General features: G+C 39.3%; 1 protein-coding gene across 4 annotated transcripts in view; it reads right to left on the bottom strand.

The window, feature by feature from the left end:
- Positions 1–1337: 1337 nt before the first annotated feature.
- pcnx1 (pecanex 1) overlaps positions 1338–18151 on the bottom strand; it is a 279895-nt gene continuing 263081 nt past the window's right edge. For all 4 annotated transcript variants that reach the window (XM_043698139.1, XM_043698140.1, XM_043698143.1 and 1 more), the window contains 4 exons: positions 17025–17224; positions 11090–11526; positions 5562–5702; positions 1338–2609 (listed from right to left, as the gene is read on the bottom strand). In XM_043698139.1, the coding sequence (XP_043554074.1) occupies positions 2469–2609; positions 5562–5702; positions 11090–11526; positions 17025–17224 (919 nt within the window). In that variant the 3' untranslated portion in view covers positions 1338–2468. The remainder of the gene's footprint in view (positions 2610–5561; positions 5703–11089; positions 11527–17024; positions 17225–18151) is intronic.

Raw genomic sequence — 18151 nt, 5'->3', positions numbered from 1 at the left:
AGTGTATACATAATGTACTGCAACAACTCACCAAGGCTCTTTCATAGCATTTTCTAAACTCGTGACATCTACCATCTGGAAGCGAAAACAGCAGATGCTTGGGAATAACCATGGCCTGCAAATTCATCTTCAAGTAACGCACAATCCTGACACAGAATTATATTGCTGTTTTCTTCACTGCTGCTGTGTCAAAATCCTGGAAGTCCTTCCAAACAGCACTTTGGTTTGTGACAAATGTGGTAATACAAGATATTTATATAACTAACGATTCAGTATTGATTGTGCATTATTGTATTTTTACAAATTGTAAAACCTTCAAATGAAATTTTCCAGCATTATAACTGATCCTCTTTCATGGACATTTGGGTAGGCTCCCTGAATAGTATTGACAACATGATAGATTGGTTGGATATGGCTAAATTAAGACATTACCTGCCCTCAAGATGGATGCGAAGGATCTCATAGCATTATCTGGTTTTCTTGCCAATGGTTATCCCTCTAGCAACCTGAAAATGTTAACCATCATATTGATGGTTATGATTAGATTAGATTCCGTACAGTGTGGAACAGGCCCTTCGGTCCAACAAGTCCACACCGATCCTCTGAAGAGCAACCCACCCAGACCCATTCCCCTATATTTACCCCTGACTAATGCACATAACACTGCCGGCAATTTAGCATGACCAATTCACCTGACCTGTACATCTTTGGACTGTGGGAGGAAACTGGAGCACCTGGAAGAAACCCACGCAGACACGGGGAGAATATGCAAACTCCACACAGACAGTCGCCCGAGGCTGGAATCGAACCTGGGACGCTGATGCTGTGAGGCAGCAGTGTTAACCACTGAACCACCATGCCGCCCTTTGAAAACTTGTTCGAGGAATACTTGCCACCAACAGTGACTTGACATTAACCTTTAGGCTGTGAATGGCTTTGGAATATACTGAACATTTAAAAGATCTTTCATAGAATAAAACAGTATCATTCAATCCATCAAGTCAGTGTAGGCTGTTTCAGTTCCCCACTGTTTCTCAATATTATGTAACTTTTTCTCGGTCAAGAATGAAGCTAATTTCTTTCTGGTGGCCACTATTCGATCTGTACATACTTAGCAGGTAATATATTCCAAACCCCAATAATTACATGTTGCATCAAAAGAACTGTTAACTTTGACGCTTTACAAATTGCCTTAAATCTGTCTGTCACTTTTGGTTATCAGTCCTTGAGCCTTTGAAAATATTAAATCTTTATTACATTTTATCAAATGTTGGTCTTTACACAAACACAGGATTGTATGTTCAAACAGAATGATTAAGTAAAATTGAAGCCAAATGTTACACCAAAATGGACCTGCTTTATTATAAAATTGCTTTATTGATCATAATTTCAATACTGTATTTAGTTTCAGATGCAGTACACTGCGAAAAAAAAATCTTTACTTAGGCTTCTGTCATCTTTGTTTTAAACATCAACTACGTTATTTACAAGTTTTCTGTATACATACACATAAGCACCCGTCCCCTTGATATATGCTTTGCGGTGGTGGTTGTTTGATGCATGAGTGAAAGGGTTTAAGTTGCACGACCTGTGAGGAAACAGTGAACTGTATCCAGTCATTTTGCAATTCAGTCCAGCAAATCTAATGCTGAACCCACTTTTAACTTTATCTTAAAATTTCTTTTCCCTGAATGTACAGAAACAAAAGCTGTTATAACAAAAAAAAATTCACAGTAATAAATATCAAAAAAAATTATACAACTGTATACAAGTTCTATTGAAACAAAATAAATTCCAAGTTAAAATAAAGAGAGTAAAGGCGAGTCTGGAGCATGACATGAGCTGATGATTAATGTCCTCATCCCAAAAGGCATTTTAAAATATAATGGCATTTGTATAAATAAAAAGCTCTGAGCAATCTCAGAAATATTTAGTGCATTGTTGTTAATTAGTGCAGTTGTCTTCAACACAGTTACAACTCAGAAGGAATGAGACAGTAGTGAAATGATTAAACTGGACATGAGAGTTCTTTTGTATGGTCAATAGAATTCTAACCTATCAATAACTTCAAAAACAATATTTTCTTTTAAAGAGTTTTTAAACGTGCACTGCATGAAACTAGGGCATTCTCAGTATTGGCAAATAAATAAACAGACAAAATACTCAACAAAATCTACTTAACAACTTAAGAAAAATGTTATTTAAAGCATATGAAATGCATAGAATTTCTTATAGGTTTTTTAAAAAAAACAAAATATAATTTTAGATCAGAGTTCTGCCTCCGTGCAGTTTTCCTTCTTCCTGTCAGTTAGCTCTGACAAACGCAACATCCCTGCTGCATGAGTTTACATTCTGGATAGTCTAATCCAGCCTCCAGCTGTTGCAGTAATGCATTCTGACCACAGGATGGCAGAGAGAGATTTACTCCCGTTTCTATCTTCCGCACTTGAGCGACTGCTGCAAGTGTTTCAAACTTTAGCTCCAAGTTCCAGGACCCCACACTCAATGATGGGAACATACTTGTCTTCAATCTGAACCAGCAGGATCGTCTTGTCTATGTGGGATCTGCTACTTGGCTCTCTGCTACAAGGCACCCAACGGTGAATCACCTAATATAGAAAACACAATGAATTGGTTGACAACAAAGGAAAATGGAATAAAGAATTTTTCATGGTCAATAGAACAAATTATTCTGTCCAATGTTTTCACTGACCTCGAATATACCAATTCTATACTGAAACTGCCTTGGAATATATTTAAGCTGTTTTGTGTTTATTTTCTTACTTTTTTCCCCCCCTCAGTTCTGTACATTACATGTCATTTTGAAACTAACTTTATAATTTGATTTATTGTTTTTGATTTGATTTATTGTATTTAGTATACAATAAACTTGTATTTAGTAACAAGTTTTGTTTTGCGAGCAGCATAGGCAGATGATAGCAAACAAAGACATACAGATCATAGGACGCTTAGAGTGAGGAGGATATTGGAGGTCCAGAGATCACCCTCATTTTCCTTCCCCAATTACTGGCCCTCCACCACTGAGTTTTAGAGATCCATATTGAAACAGCTATTCTGGCTATTCAATAAAAATAAAATTTCTCGTTGAAATCAGCTGTGAGAAATCTGATCAATGAGCAAATCTTACTGTGCTTATTTGTATGATGCCCAGTTGTAACTACAGTCAAACCCCATGCAAATATTCTATCAAAACAATTCCTGAAATTAGATGTTGAGGGCAGTGCCAGTTGTAATGGTCAAGGTCTTGTAAGCAGCTCATTTGCAACCTCGCATTGACCCTTACACTATCTTTTCACGAAAGCTTGCACCAGACAATTGATACAACAGTGAGTATAACAGTTTCAGACCTTAATATGTGCCCCATTTTGTTTCTTGTGCTCGTTTTTAGTCAGCAGCACACCTCCTCCATTGAGTTTGCTTCTATTCTTGTCTCATTACTATTTACTTTGGCACTGGAAGACTAGCTGTCTTGTCATTCAATCTCTACTGATTTTCATGCAGACATTCCAACTGTCCTTGTCCCAAGCTATCCCTTGCTCCACACTTAATACAACTCTAATGTTTTCCAGTTCTGAAGAAAGGTCACAGAAGTGAAGTGTAACTCTCGTTTCTTTCCACAGCTTTTTGCTCAGTGTTCCCGGCATTTTTCTGTTTTAACTGGATTGTATTGTTTGGTACAAAATAAGCCAGGATAAGGAATTTAGAATGTGTGTAAGCAGGTCCCTGGCAGAGTTATAAGTTACTGATACCATAACAAATCAAACTCAGTTTAGATAGTAATTTGGTACTCAATAACCCTACCACCATATTCTTGCAGTGGAGTTATTGAGTACCAATTTGAGAGAGACTTCAGAGCTGACCTGACCTGACCCCTAAAATGCAGCAAACTTGGTTGGAGAGAAAACATTTTCAATGGAAACCAAAAAGCTTTCTTTCAGTCTAACTCAGTAATTATATATAACACATCTTCGGGCTGTAGATGTGTCCAGAATTTTCAAACGGAATTACAACTGATGAAGTGTAAATAATATAGCCGTGTGAGTTCACAACAAAAAAGGTGCAATTGTTTGTCTTTTGTTTGTCAGTGAAGAGGAGGCAATGAAGCTGTAAACAGGATGGTCTGTCTTAAAGCCATAATATCATCACATACCAATCAGATAACATCTAAATAATCTGTTTTTGTGATGTTGATTGAAGAGTAAGTAGTGGTATGCATCTCAGGGAATACCCCTGCCCTCCTTTGAATGGTGTCACAGGATCTTTTACATCACCCTAAGACAAGCAATTTGAATTTAGCTTATGAACAAAAGAGGGAAACACGAAATAAAAGTCTTGATTGGAACTAAATTTGAAGAATCCCAATACTGGAAATTACAAAGAACATGGACTGTAAGACTTGCACAGGATGAATGAATTATGATAACGATGATGCATTTCGCATGGTCTAAAAGCCCAGGGCTGTAACACTTCGAACACCTGCAATTTGTTTTTGCAGTTCTTTTCTATTAATCCCATTTCCTGCTGTCAATTTAGTCAAAGCACATTTTAAAAGATTTCCACAATTCTGTTAGCACAATTCAGTGGTTGCACTCTTGGTTAGTGTTTTTACAACTGAATAAGTGTTGCACTGTCCAGATGAGACATTAAACTAAGGCAACATGTGTCTTAGGGTGATGTAAAAGATCCTGTGACACCATTCAAAGGAGGGCAGGGGTTTTCCCTGAGATGCATACCACTACTTACTCTTCAATCAACATCACAAAAACAGATTATTTAGATGTTATCTGATTGGTATGTGATGATATTATGGCTTTAAGAGGTATATTTTGTCCTGGTTTTGATATGAACAGACGTTGAGACAGAGGTGCCAAGTGGTCTGTTCAAAGCTAATAAATGACTTGTGAAGCCTTGGTTGTTTCGTTTAAGTTGGAACAATTGAAGCAGCAGAAATGGGTGGGATAAAGCTCACACACCAGTTCTGGACTCCCCGACCCCAGGGAAAAGACTTTGTCTATTTATCCTATCCATGCCCCTCATGATTTTATAAACCTCTATAAAGGTCAGCCCTCAGCCTCCGACACTTAAGGGAAAACAGCCCCAGTCTATTCAATCTGTCCCTATAGCTCAAATCCTCCAACTCTGGCAACATCCTTGTAAACCTTTTCTAAACCCTTCCAAGTTTCACAATATCCTTCCGATAGGAAGGAGACCAGATATGCATGCAATATTCCAAAAATGGCCTAACCAATGTCTTGTACAGCTGCAGAAAGACCTCCCAACTCCTGTACTCAGTACTCTGACCAATAAAGGAAAGCATACCAAAAGACTTCTTCACTATTCTATCTACCTGCAACTCCGCTTTCAAGGAGCTATGAACCTGCACTCCAAGGTGTCTTTGTTCAGCAACACTTGATTGTTCATCAATTCTTAATTCACCCTTCCAATGTGTACCTATGAATTCAGTGTCATATTAAACAGCTACTAGAGAGTCATGTGCTATTTATGAAAATATGGAAATCTTGATCGACAGGGAAACTTACATAGCCTTCCATGCCCTCCTGAGGGCTCCAGTCTTTCCAGCTGATTCGACCAGCTCTCATTCGGATGGCTTCATCTGGCCAGTGAAGCTCCCTCCTCTTGGATACGTTGATGGCTTCCATGACTTGGCCAGTGTCAATTATCTGCCAGAATAACCAGGAAAAAAAATGACACAAGCATCACTAATTGGCAAACGTTTTACACTGGGATATTAATCTGGCACACAGGCTGAAAATCCATTTATATTCCAAACTGAAAGTTTCAATGTTAAGTTCAGAGAGTGACTAAGTTCCAACACAGTTATAAAGCTGCACTGTAACCATCTTTCCCATGCTTGGTAGTGCTTGATACGATATACAACTGATTGAAGATCCTGCACCAGAACATGTGTCATTTTTCTTACATGTGAGTCCAATGTGGAAGCTCAATTTTTACAGTAGCTTCCAAGTTGCAAAATTAGCCAGCACCAGACTTTTGAATGATGCAGAAATATTTGGTCACTTGGTTGGTATTTACTTTGATCACTTAACAGTCAAACGATACAAAGGGCTACCTTTGTACCCATTGCTTGTGTTACATTTTATCCCTGAGGCATCACCATTTAATTTACTGACAAGCATTAATATACATCAATCCACTGGAAATCAAAAATGTCAATTCCTGCACTACTGTTTAGCCTTCAGCTGTGATCAGCTTAGAGTTATCAGGGGAAACATTTTCCTCAATGAGCTGCACACTGGGAAGCTAGCGGAAAACTTCTGAACACGCTTGATTGCTCACAGGAGAATGAGCAGATACCACCCAGTGTTATACTGTACCAGCTGTAAAATCAGCAGTTCCAGAACTACATTGATTTCACTGATGTGATAAGACTGTATCTTAACTGGGTTGCATTGTGAGATCACTCTGCAAATCCACCTGTATGATGAGGTGCTCTGGCTTTTAGAAATTCAAATTTCAACTTAATACTCAGATTGCAATTGGTCATATATTCAGGAATGGATTTCATTTTATTATTATTGATCCATGTTATGAAAACAATACCAATTCACGAGGGGCTCAAGAAGGAAACAAAGTTGATCTTTGAGTGGTTTAGATTAGATTAGATTACTTACAGTGTGGAAACAGGCCCTTTGGCCCAACAAGTCCACACTGTCCCGCCAAAGCGTAATCCACCCAGACCCTTTGCCCTACATTTCCCCTTCACCTAACACTAGGGGTAATTTAGCATGGCAAATTCACCTAACCTGCACATTTTTGGATTGTGGGAGGAAACCGGAGTACCCAGAGGAAACCCACGCAGACACGGGGAGAACGTGCAAACTCCACACAGTCGCCTGAGGCGGGAATTGAACCCGGGTCTCTGGCGCTGTGAGGCAGCAGTGCTAACCACTGTGCCACCGTGCCGCCCACTTTTAATAGATGACATCACTCTTGGGTATAAATGCTTTGTCACCCATATCTAGTTGCCATTGAGGTGGTGATGGTGAGCCACTTAAACCAGTATCCTCCACTATGCTGTAAATAAGGGAGTTCCAGGATTACTATGCAGACAATGAAGGAATGGAGATATTGTTCCAAGTCAAGATTGTGACCTGAAGGAGATCTTGCAAGTTTGTTCCTATCTGCTGCCCTTGTTGTTTCAGGTGGTAGAACTCATAGGTTTGAAAGGTATTGGTTTTGGAGTCAGTGGCTGTGTGGTATTGTCACTAGACTAGTCACTCAAAAGATTATCACTATAAAATGTAAGGGTAGAAATAGGCCATTTGGCCCATTAAGTGTGCTGCACCATTCAATGAGATCATGGGTTATCTGATTATCCCTAACTCCTCTTTCTTGCCTTATCCCCATAACCCTCGATTCCCTTGATGACTAAACATCTGTCTAGCTCAGCCTTGAACATACTTAACAACACAGCCTCAATAGTTCAAGTCCATAGCTCCCTGAAAGTGGCTACTCAAGTAGATAGGGTAGTAGAGATGGTGTATGGCATACTTTCCTTTGTTGGTTGGAGAATTGAGTACAAGGGTCAGGATGTTGTGTTGCAGCTTTTCAGGCTTTGGGTAGGCCACTCAGAGCATTGCATTCAATTCTGGCTGCCACATTACAAGAAGGATTGTGAAGGCTTTGAAGAGGGTGCAGAAGAGATTTACCAGGATGATGCCTGGATTAGAGGGTATCAGCTATAAAGAGACACTAGAAAAACTCATGTTGTTTTCTCTGGAGTGGCTGAGATGGAGGGGAAACTTGAAAGAAGTCTATAAAATTATGAGATGTATAAATTGGGGAAAAACGATTCTGACTGTCAACCCTAAGTTGAAATGTGTAAAACTAGGGGGCATGCATTTAAGGTGAGAGGGGGGAAGTTCAAAGAAGATGTGAGGAACAGGTTGATTTTTTTTTTTTACACAGAGTGTGGTAGGAGTCTGGAACATACTGCCAGAGGTAAAGGAGGAGGAGGCAGGTACTACAGAGCCAGTTAGAGGAACTTTTAGATAAGCACATGAATATGCAAGAAATGGAGTGATATGAGCCAAGGGGATGAAGAAGGGATTCGTTTAATTTGGTGTCACGTTTGGCACAACACTGTGGGCCAAAGGGCCTATTCCTGTGCGAAACAGTTCTATGTTCTGTAGTTCTTTGTATAAAGAATTTCACAGATTCAATTACCCTCCCAGAGAAAAATTCCTCCTCATCTCTGTCTGAAATGGGTGACTGTCATTTTGACATCATGTACTTTAGTCCTAGACTCTCCCACATGGGGAAACAATCTTTCTGCGTCTACTCTGTCAAGCCCCTAAGAATCCTTTGTGTTTCAATAAGGTTGTCTAATTATCATTATTTGACATTACTAGCAAATTCACAGGACTCATGGGTTCAAATTATATCACAACGATTGTTGAAATTTAAATTCATTGTTTAGAAAAAAATCTGGATTTGAAAACTAGCCTCATTAATGGTACCATTGAAAGTACCATGTTTTATACATGGCCAGACTGAGTTTGTTCTGTTTTTTAGTGATCAGGAGATCCCTGGGCAATTTTCACATTGCTGGGTAGATGCCAGTGTGGAACAGTATTGGATCAGTTTAACTTGGAATGTGGCTAGTTCTGGGTCACACCTTCAGTACTACAGCAGGGATGAAGACTGAGAATAGATTTTTATTCATCGACATTACATGATTTCGACAGTACTACATAATGAAATACTGACATTGTCAGAAATTTACAAAGACGTAAATATATTTCTTAGTTGCTACTTTTCATCAATTTGACTAATTATTTTCACAGGCAGGCTTTCACTTCCATTTATCTCTAATGTTTATAGATTGTTATCTCCAAATATTTCCCTGAATGAAATAATCTACAGAATTCAGTTGCATACCGATACACTTCCTACCCTAGGTCTTCTGCCCTTATTGTATTAATTACAGCAGTAACTGGGTTCAGAAAAAAAAACAAAAGTTATTCACACTGCAGTGAAATGCCTTAAGTTGAAAACATCCTGCTGGTGTCTCCTTAGACTTGTCTAATGCAGTGTTTTATCACCTGTTGCTTCCTGCAATCATAGCAGTTGCCCATAAGGATGTGTGTTGCAGCTCATCCAAACCAACACATAACTTCTCACATGGGAAATGAGTAGAGGCACACAAGGCAAAAGACAGTAACAAATCACATATAACTGCACATACTCTAGTTATATTATGGATCTGTCACTTTTGAGAGACTATATTTTGCTTCCTTCAGCAGTTTTATAATGCAAATGCAGTCTAAATTAATATATGTGCTGTTTGAAATTTGAGTCTTTACAGGAGACCACAGCGAGCTCTGGAACGGTTTTATGATCCAATGGTTGCGAATTAGGAACCCGGCAGCCAACAAAAGCACTATTACGTATTTGAATTTTGTTTATGACGAACAGATAGAACTCCCTGACGAAAGTTTAATCTTCAAATCTGACGTCTTTGAGATAATTTTACAACTTATGTTTTCAACTTAGTGGGCACAGTGGTTAGCACTGCTGCCTCAAAGCACCAGAGACCCGGGTTCAATTCCCGCCTCAGGCGACTGACTGTGTGGAGTTTGCACATTCTCCCCGTGTCTGCGTGGGTTTCCTCCGGGTGCTCCGGTTTCCTCCCACAGTCCAAAGATGTGCAGGTCAGGTGAATTGGCCATGCTAAATTGCCGGTAGTGTTAGGTATTGGGGTAAATGTAGGGGTATGGGTGGTTTGCGCTTCGGCGGGTCGGTGTGGGACTTGTTGGGCCGAAGGGCCTGTTTCCACACTGTAAAGTAATCTAATCTAATCTAATCTACAAAAGATCTTATGGCCTTGGTGATTTTTTACCATGCTTTTAGAGAAACCTAACAAATTTAAATACAAAAACCCAGTCAACATCAACATACAAACTGTAAAGTTTAACACAACCATCCTAGTTGCCTAATACTTGAACAGAATATTCCAGGACCATTGGATGGATCATTCAGTTGCCCCCAAGTGATAACTGTAAAATTATCTCAAAGACGTCAGATTTACAAACTGCTTCATTACCTCTTTAAAAAAATTTCACAAAAAACTAAATTACACAGAGACTCATGATACAATACTCAGAATTGTTTCTGTAGCACAAAATCATTCATATTTCCCAATTAGTTTCCCCATATTAAATCCATGCATTTGAACCATTCTGATTGTTATGACTGTTCATTTGACTCAGTAGAGACTATTGTTAAACTCACTGAACATTTCTATTTTTTACAAAAATTGCCCAGTTGGACATGAAAAATTGCTGAAATACTTTTAATTGATTCCTGTTTCTTGTAAACCATACCTGTTTATAGACAGCTTTCTACAATTCTGATATGTGAATTACATGTAAAACTGTGGTCCCAGACGTGAAAGAATAACAAGAATGTTTTAGTTGGATAGATAAATGTAGATTGGTAGCTCAGTACAGTAAAATATACATGAGGAAACATGCTCCCTAATACCTGCCCAACTTTAACACATCTTTTGTTGTATTAACTTTTGCAATTTGTTCTCTCCCCAAGTAAGTGCATCAGACTGATATGCCCACATATGTATGGAGTTAAATGAGATGATTATGTAGGGAGGGAGTTGTGAGAATCCGATCTGTGAAGGTCCAATAATCTACATGAGGCATAGCCTAAACGTCTGACTTGTGCTCGTAAAGAACGGACCCTTGTGAGCAATTCATGGCTCTAACTGTCAAAATTCTCATTATCTTCATGCTGCAGATACTAAAAGACCTATACCAGTTTAATATTTATCTATTATTGAGACAACAGCAGTAAAGCAACCCTTTCCTGTAACATCAGCTAATGATAAAGTAAACACATTTAAAACAAAATTATTTTGGCTTTCTCAGTTGGATTCAAGACTCAGAGGTCTTCACCTAGAGTGGCATTTTTTGGGTGGCTCTAAAATACAGACTTAAGTGGAGTAAAACATTAAAAAAATTATTTCATCTCCACCTTGTGAGGAACAGAATATTTATAAAAGTGTATGTACCTGAACTTTGTAGATAACTTCATCCTTCTTGGCAGGGGTATTAAACGCTGTGCTCGAGTTGCTGCCTGGTTGAATGTCTACACTGGTGACACCTTCTGCTCCAAGAAGTCCTGCCAGTGTGTTGCGTTTGCAGATGGGAATGCTCTGGCTGGAGCTGCTGGAAGAGGGCAGACCGCATTGTATGCTCAGAGTGCCTGTCTGACTTGACGGTTCTATCTGATTCACCATGGACAGTCGGGACTGGATTGAGCTGGGCAAGTTTCGCAAAGACAGCTGGCTAGTGGACGAACGGCGACATGGCACCAGACCGGTGGCAGATGTCCGTAACGAAGAGTGACGGGTGTTATATCGATATGAAGACTGGCTGGCAACTGAGGCACGGGCAGGGGAATGTCTGACGAGGCTGGATTGCACTGAGTGGCTGCTGTGGCTGGTGCCTGTTGAAATCAAGAACAAATCTTTTTTTATACATTACAGAATCAACTCAGATTCTGAACTCAATTAAACTATGATATATTTTGCAAGAGTAAATTTTAAAAGAGAATTTTGATATGCAATTACTTCTATATTAGTCTTGTAATAAATCTCTCATCAACAATTAGTCACAAATTATTTTAAGGAACCATCCTCCTGGAATAGTGCCTTAACTAATGGATCGTTACATTTTTAAATCTAGTGATAATCGCAAACGTAATTATGCTGGATACAGTGTTGAATGGATTTCAGTATTCAACAATTTGGTCTTCAGAAAATAATTCAAAATGAGGAGGAAACTCATTCTGGTTTCTTTCTATTGCACAGCCTTAAAGGAAATCTGCAGGTATAGAGAATAATTCAAACATCATCTCAAGCTTAAGAAATCAATATGGACATCTTTTTCTTTGTCCTTTGCTCAAGACAACAGGCTTCACCTACACGTAAATAAAAAAAATGTTTCTTTAATTAATGACTTGAAGCTGATCCTGAAGTTGTTCTTCAAACAATTGTAGCAGACACAAATTAAAATTCAATTGATGCAGCTGGTAATCATCCACTTGTTCAAATTGCAGCAATGTCCTTCTTTAAATATCAGATCCAAGCCCAGATTTTGAAAGAAGCTGAGGCATTGGTGAAAACTATAATGAAACAATCCAAAGGTTCACCTTTCTCCCCATTGTCCAGTGTCTCAAAGTTAAAATTTATGTTTGCCTTTTTAAATCCCTCCATGTCTTTGCCCCTCTCAATCTATTCACATGGCAGTAAGGTTGGAGCTCATAAACTCTTACCATCTTTGATTCCATCCTCTGTACAACTCACCTCCCCCTCCCCTTTGATAATTCAGGGCTGCTGAAGTCCCACACTTTGAGTTTCACTCCATAAATACTTCTGCCATTCCACCACCCTGGTAAGCTTTAAGAAACTTCCTTAAAAGTTACCTCTTTTCATCAGCTTGCCTCATACTTCCTTAGGCTGTGTAGCCAGTTTTCCCCATTCACCTTTATGAAGCACTGTGGGTTATTTTTTACTACATTTAAGGCCCTATAAAAATGTTCTTGTGGTAAAAATATGACATGGAAGGCAAGGTTTATTTTATGGGAAATTCAAGCTGGAATCAAGATTTTAATTTGATATTTACAATAGATAAGCAAACTCCATAAACATTTACTCCTCTTTCTACCTCCCTCCCTTACAAACTGCAAGAGTTAAGAAATTTATCATTTATTTATTTGATGCAGTCCCACTTCAGATTATGCTTTTCTCATGTATCCCTCAGCAGTTGCCTTACCTTCTTCAAAATTCATTGCTGCCAGCCCTATTCCAAAAAATAATTGGTCATCATATCTATAAATGAACCAATTACAAAATCTGCATATCTTTAAACTGAAAAGAGACGCCCTCTAAAGTCTATTACCCAGGAAAGAGTGACTTGTATTTATACAACAACATTCCACAAGTGGTGAAGCTTGAGGAGCAGCGTGGATCTTGCAGCTGCTATTGGGATTGCAGGTTTAGTTAAAGATCTATTACAGTTTTTTAAAAATGTTATTCCAGTCACTATAGTTTACTAAAATAATATTTTTACATAACAGGCAACATTTTTATACATGTGGAATGAACTTCCTGAGAAAGTGGTGGATGGCAACATTGATCTGCAGGTACAACAAGTAATTAGGAAGGCAAATGGAATTTTGTCCTCCATTGCTAAAGGGATTGAGTTTAAAAGCAAGGTGGTTACGTTACAGCTGTACAAGGTGCTGGTGAGGCCACACCTGGAGTATTGTGTGCAGAGGTTCACTAGGTTAATTCCGGAGTTGAGGGGGTTGCCTTATGAGGAAAGACTGAGTAGAGTGGAATTATATTCATTGGAATTCAGCAGATTGAATGGAGAATCTTATAGAAACATATAAAATTATGAAGGGAATAGATAAGGTAGAAATAGAGAGATTGTTTCCACTGGCAGGTGAAGCGAGGGCAAGAGGGCATAGCTTCAAAATTAGGGGAAGCAGATTTTGGACTGAATTGAAAAGGAACTTCTTCACCCAGACGGTTTTTAATCTATGGAATTCCTTGCTTAAGGAAGGAGTTGACAGTTTTTACAGCTAAGGGAGGTTTTTTTGATAAATAAGGGAATTAAGGGATATGATAAGAGTGCAGTTAAGTGGATCTGAATCCACAAAAAGATCAGCCATGATCTTGTTGAATGGCAGAGCAGGTTTGAAGGGCCGGATGGCCTACTCCTGCTCCTACTTCTTATGTTATTTAAAAGACATTTGAATAGATACATGAATAGGAGAGGTTTGGAGGGATATGGGCCAGCAGCAGGCAGGTGGGACTAGTTCAGTTTGGGATAATGTTTGGGATGGACTGGTTGGACAAAAGGGTCTGTTTCCAAGCTGCATTACTCCATGACTCTATAACTTGCAGAATCTCAGGCCGTTACAAACTACTTTAGAACAAGCTGGGTACTTTTAAAGTGAGAGGCAGGAGCCACTTTGTGCATTGCCAGATTCCACCTGCAACGATGAGATAATAATCAGATAATCTGTTTTAATGATGCTGGCCAAAGTATAATATGGTCTTCGACACCAGCAGAACGCTAAAACACAAACAAAATACTCTGGATGCTGGAAATCTGAGACATGAACAGAAAATGTTGGAATAACCTGGTAAATTAGAGGCAGAGGTTGTGATCTAAAGTTACTCTTCAAACAGCCCTAAAAAAGCCTTCCCTCCATGTGGCGTCTTTCTGTGCAATCTAGCCTTTTAACCCCTCACTATCCAAGGCTGCAAATATTCCTACAGCTGAATCAGTGTTTTCATGAAGTTCTTTAAATTTAGCGTTCTATATTCACTGCTAATGTAGTCTCCTTCGCATTTGGGAAACCGCAGTCCACATTTCTGCTCATTTAAACACTAATTTACGAACATGACTCTGAGCTTCGTGTTGCTTGTCATTTTTGTTCTGTGCTTTACTCCTATGCTGATCTTTCTGTCCACAGCTTGCTGCAGTGATCCAGTGATCTCGAGGAACAGCAAACTTACCTTTCGAGCCAGTATTCTACAGCTTTTTGGACTCAACACGGAGTTCAACAACTTAGACCACAACCTCTGTCTGATTCGTGTAGCACATTTTTTAAAAAAAAGGTTGCGGGGTTGCTCTTTGTCTTAATTCTTTCCTTATCCATTCATGCTGTATTCAGATAGTTTTTATGGCCATTTAGCCATTCACGACTCATTTGGTCACTATCTTTGGTTGTTTATCTTGTCCATTACCACTCCTTTTAGCTGTTCCATCATAAAATCTTTTGTTATTTAATACGCCGAGCATCAAATCTGTCACAGACTTGCTCCTTTGTTTTTTTCTGACCCCTGCCACATTTGTTTAAAAGCAATTACATATCTATTTCTCTGCACAGGCGATGAATGGTCATGCAACTTAGAGAACTTCTTTAAAGCAGTGCAATAGGATCATTTGTATCTACTTTGGAATACAGGCAAGACAGTAGGTGGTAATTACAGCACGTTTGCCCTAATGTCATTAGACTTCATGCAGGCCCACATTCAATGTCAAGAACTTTCAGGGCAATGTCCAACTCTATACAATTAAGCTGCCACCTCTGCTGAACTTGTCCTGCTAGTGAGATAGGGTGTAATCAGAGATGGTGATGGTGCAATTTGGGACTCTAAGTATGATTCTGTGGGTCGTGGAAAAGGGCCCCAGATGTTATCAAAGAGAATATGAATATTGCTGAAAAAGACGCATTCTGTTGAAGCTATTCATCTTGCACTCATCAAGCTAAGACAATAAGCTTTGGCAAAAGGTGTCTGTTTTCAGCAACACTCAGGTTCTTATTACCAAACCACCAAAGAGGAATTTGCAAGGCTAGATTTTGCCCGAAACGTCGATTTTCCTGCTCCTCGGATACTGCCTGACCTGCTGTGCTTTCTCAGGGACAAAAGGGTCTGTTTCCAAGCTGCATTACTCCATGACTCTATAACTTGCAGAATCTCAGGCCGTTACAAACTACTTTAGAACAAGCTGGGTACTTTTAAAGTGAGAGGCAGGAGCCACTTTGTGCATTGCCAGATTCCACCTGCAACGATGAGATAATAATCAGATAATCTGTTTTAATGATGCTGGCCAAAGTATAATATGGTCTTCAACACCAGCAGAACGCTAAAACACAAACAAAATACTCTGGATGCTGGAAATCTGAGACATGAACAGAAAATGTTGGAATAACCTGGTAAATTGGAGGCAGAGGTTGTGATCTAAAGTTACTCTTCAAACAGCCCTAAAAAAGCCTTCCCTCCATGTGGTGTCTTTCTGTGCAATCTAGCCTTTTAACCCCTCAAATATTCCTACAGCTGAATCAGTGTTTTCATGAAGTTCTTTAAATTTAGCGTTCTATATTCACTGCTAATGTAGTCTCCTTCGCATTTGGGAAACCGCAGTCCACATTTCTGCTCATTTAAACACTTTAATTTACGAACATGACTCTGAGCTTCGTGTTGCTTGTCATTTTTGTTCTGTGCTTTACTCCTATGCTGATCTTTCTGTCCACAGCTTGCTGCAGTGATCCAGTGATCTCGAGGAACAGCAAACTTACCTTTCGAGCCAGTATTCTACAGCTTTTTGGACTCAACACTGAGTTCAACAACTTAGACCACAACCTCTGTCTGATTCGTGTAGCACATTTTTAAAAAAAAAGTTTGCGGGGTTGCTCTTTGTCTTAATTCTTTCCTTATCCATTCATGCTGCAATACCCACCTCCCCTTACATTTGACACTGTCATTTCCAGTGCATGAATTGCTGCAAGTTGTCTATCCAGGTTCATTCCTTTTCGTAGATTTCATAACAGTTTGATACAACTGAGTGGATTACTAGGCCACATAAGAGAACATTTGAAAGTCCATAACATTGTTGAGGTTCTCGAGTCACAGGTGGGCCAAAGCAGATAATGAGGACAAATTTTCTTTTTTAAGCGATATTAGTGTATCAGGTGTGTTTTTATGACGATCAAACTCCATATTTATGAAATGAAGTAAAATTGCTCAAGCGCCATGGGGGAGTTTGAACCCATGTACAAAAACTAATAGTCTGAGCCTCTAGATTACTAGCCTACCTGATGGCATTGCCTCTAACATACTGGCTGGACTGTTGAGGTGTCAATTTTAATATGGCATGATTGATTTAAAGGGTCTAATGCATATTTTGGGTGAATGTCAGTAAATATTTGCCCTTGAAATTAAGCTGCATCAACAGCTGCTGAAACATCTAGCAAGTTCAGAGTTTTTTCTGACAGTTCACTACTTAACACACTGGCAATGCTCTATCAGAGAAATGAAATCCATTACAATTAATATGCAGTCACTGCACCACAGTGAATATTAGCCTAACAAACAAATATTGTAGAAATGCACTCAAATATAATGCAGAATAACAAAACCTTACCTAGTATAGGTGGGTTAGATGTGACTGGAGGCTGGAGACCTGCTCCAGGCCCATATCCAGCTGGTCCACAGCCTCCATGGGAAGTACTACTTTGGGACTCATTTGTAGTTACATTATTACTGGCACTGGAGACTCCACCTGCATCGGAATCCTCAATATTTCCACCACTGTTACAACCGGCACCACATCCTTTGCGTAACCTGGAGAAGACAGATACAGTTAGAGTTGGTGGTTACTTGTATTAGTGCTTCTTCAGCAAGAAGATGTCACCTTCTGTCATTCTAACATACATAATAGAGATATCTCACATGCATTGTCTACAGATCTGGTTCAGAAAAGAAAAAGGACTGGAGTGAATGATAGCTATTTCTGCCATATTCTCAGCTACCATTGACAGCATTATCTGTTAGAGAAAGTGAGGACTGCAGATCAGAGTCGAAAAGTGTTGGAAAAGCACAGCAGGTCAGGCAGCATCTGAGGTGTAGGAGAATTAATGTTTCAGGTAAGAGTCCTTCATCGGGATGCTGCCTGACCTGCTGTGCTTTTCCAGTGCCACACTTTTCGACTCAGCATTATCTGTATTCGAGACTTATTTCTCTTACATCTGTTCCCTCTGGAAACCTGCACTGGTTTGTGATTCAATAGATAAAGTGACAACACAATTTCTACCATGTTTGGACACACTAACTAAACAGCCAACTATTACTAATTATTATTCATTAGAATTAATAGTTAGAATTAAACTCATCTGCCTTAAAATCAGCTTCAGTATTTCCATCATCTTTTTCCTCTCCAAGGTTTGTGCCAAGTACTGCGAATATGTAGAAGACAGAGGGTGGTGGTGGAGGATTGTTTTTCAGACTGTAGACCTGTGACTAGTGGAGTGCCACAAGGATCGGTGCTGGGTCCTCTACTTTTTGTCATTTAAATAAATGATTTGGATGCGAACATAAGAGGTACAATTAATAAATTTGCGGATGACACCAAAATTGGAGGTGTAGTGGACAGCGAAGAGGGTTACCTCAGATTACAACAGGATCTGGACCAGATGAGCCAATGGGCTGAGAAGTGGCAGATGGAGTTTAATTCAGATAAATGCGAGGTACTGCATTTTGGGAAAGCCAATC

Source organism: Chiloscyllium plagiosum, chromosome 10 (assembly GCF_004010195.1).
Source record: "Chiloscyllium plagiosum isolate BGI_BamShark_2017 chromosome 10, ASM401019v2, whole genome shotgun sequence".
Taxonomy (NCBI): Eukaryota; Metazoa; Chordata; class Chondrichthyes; order Orectolobiformes; family Hemiscylliidae; genus Chiloscyllium; species Chiloscyllium plagiosum.
This window is presented reverse-complemented; position numbering and strand designations above follow the sequence as displayed.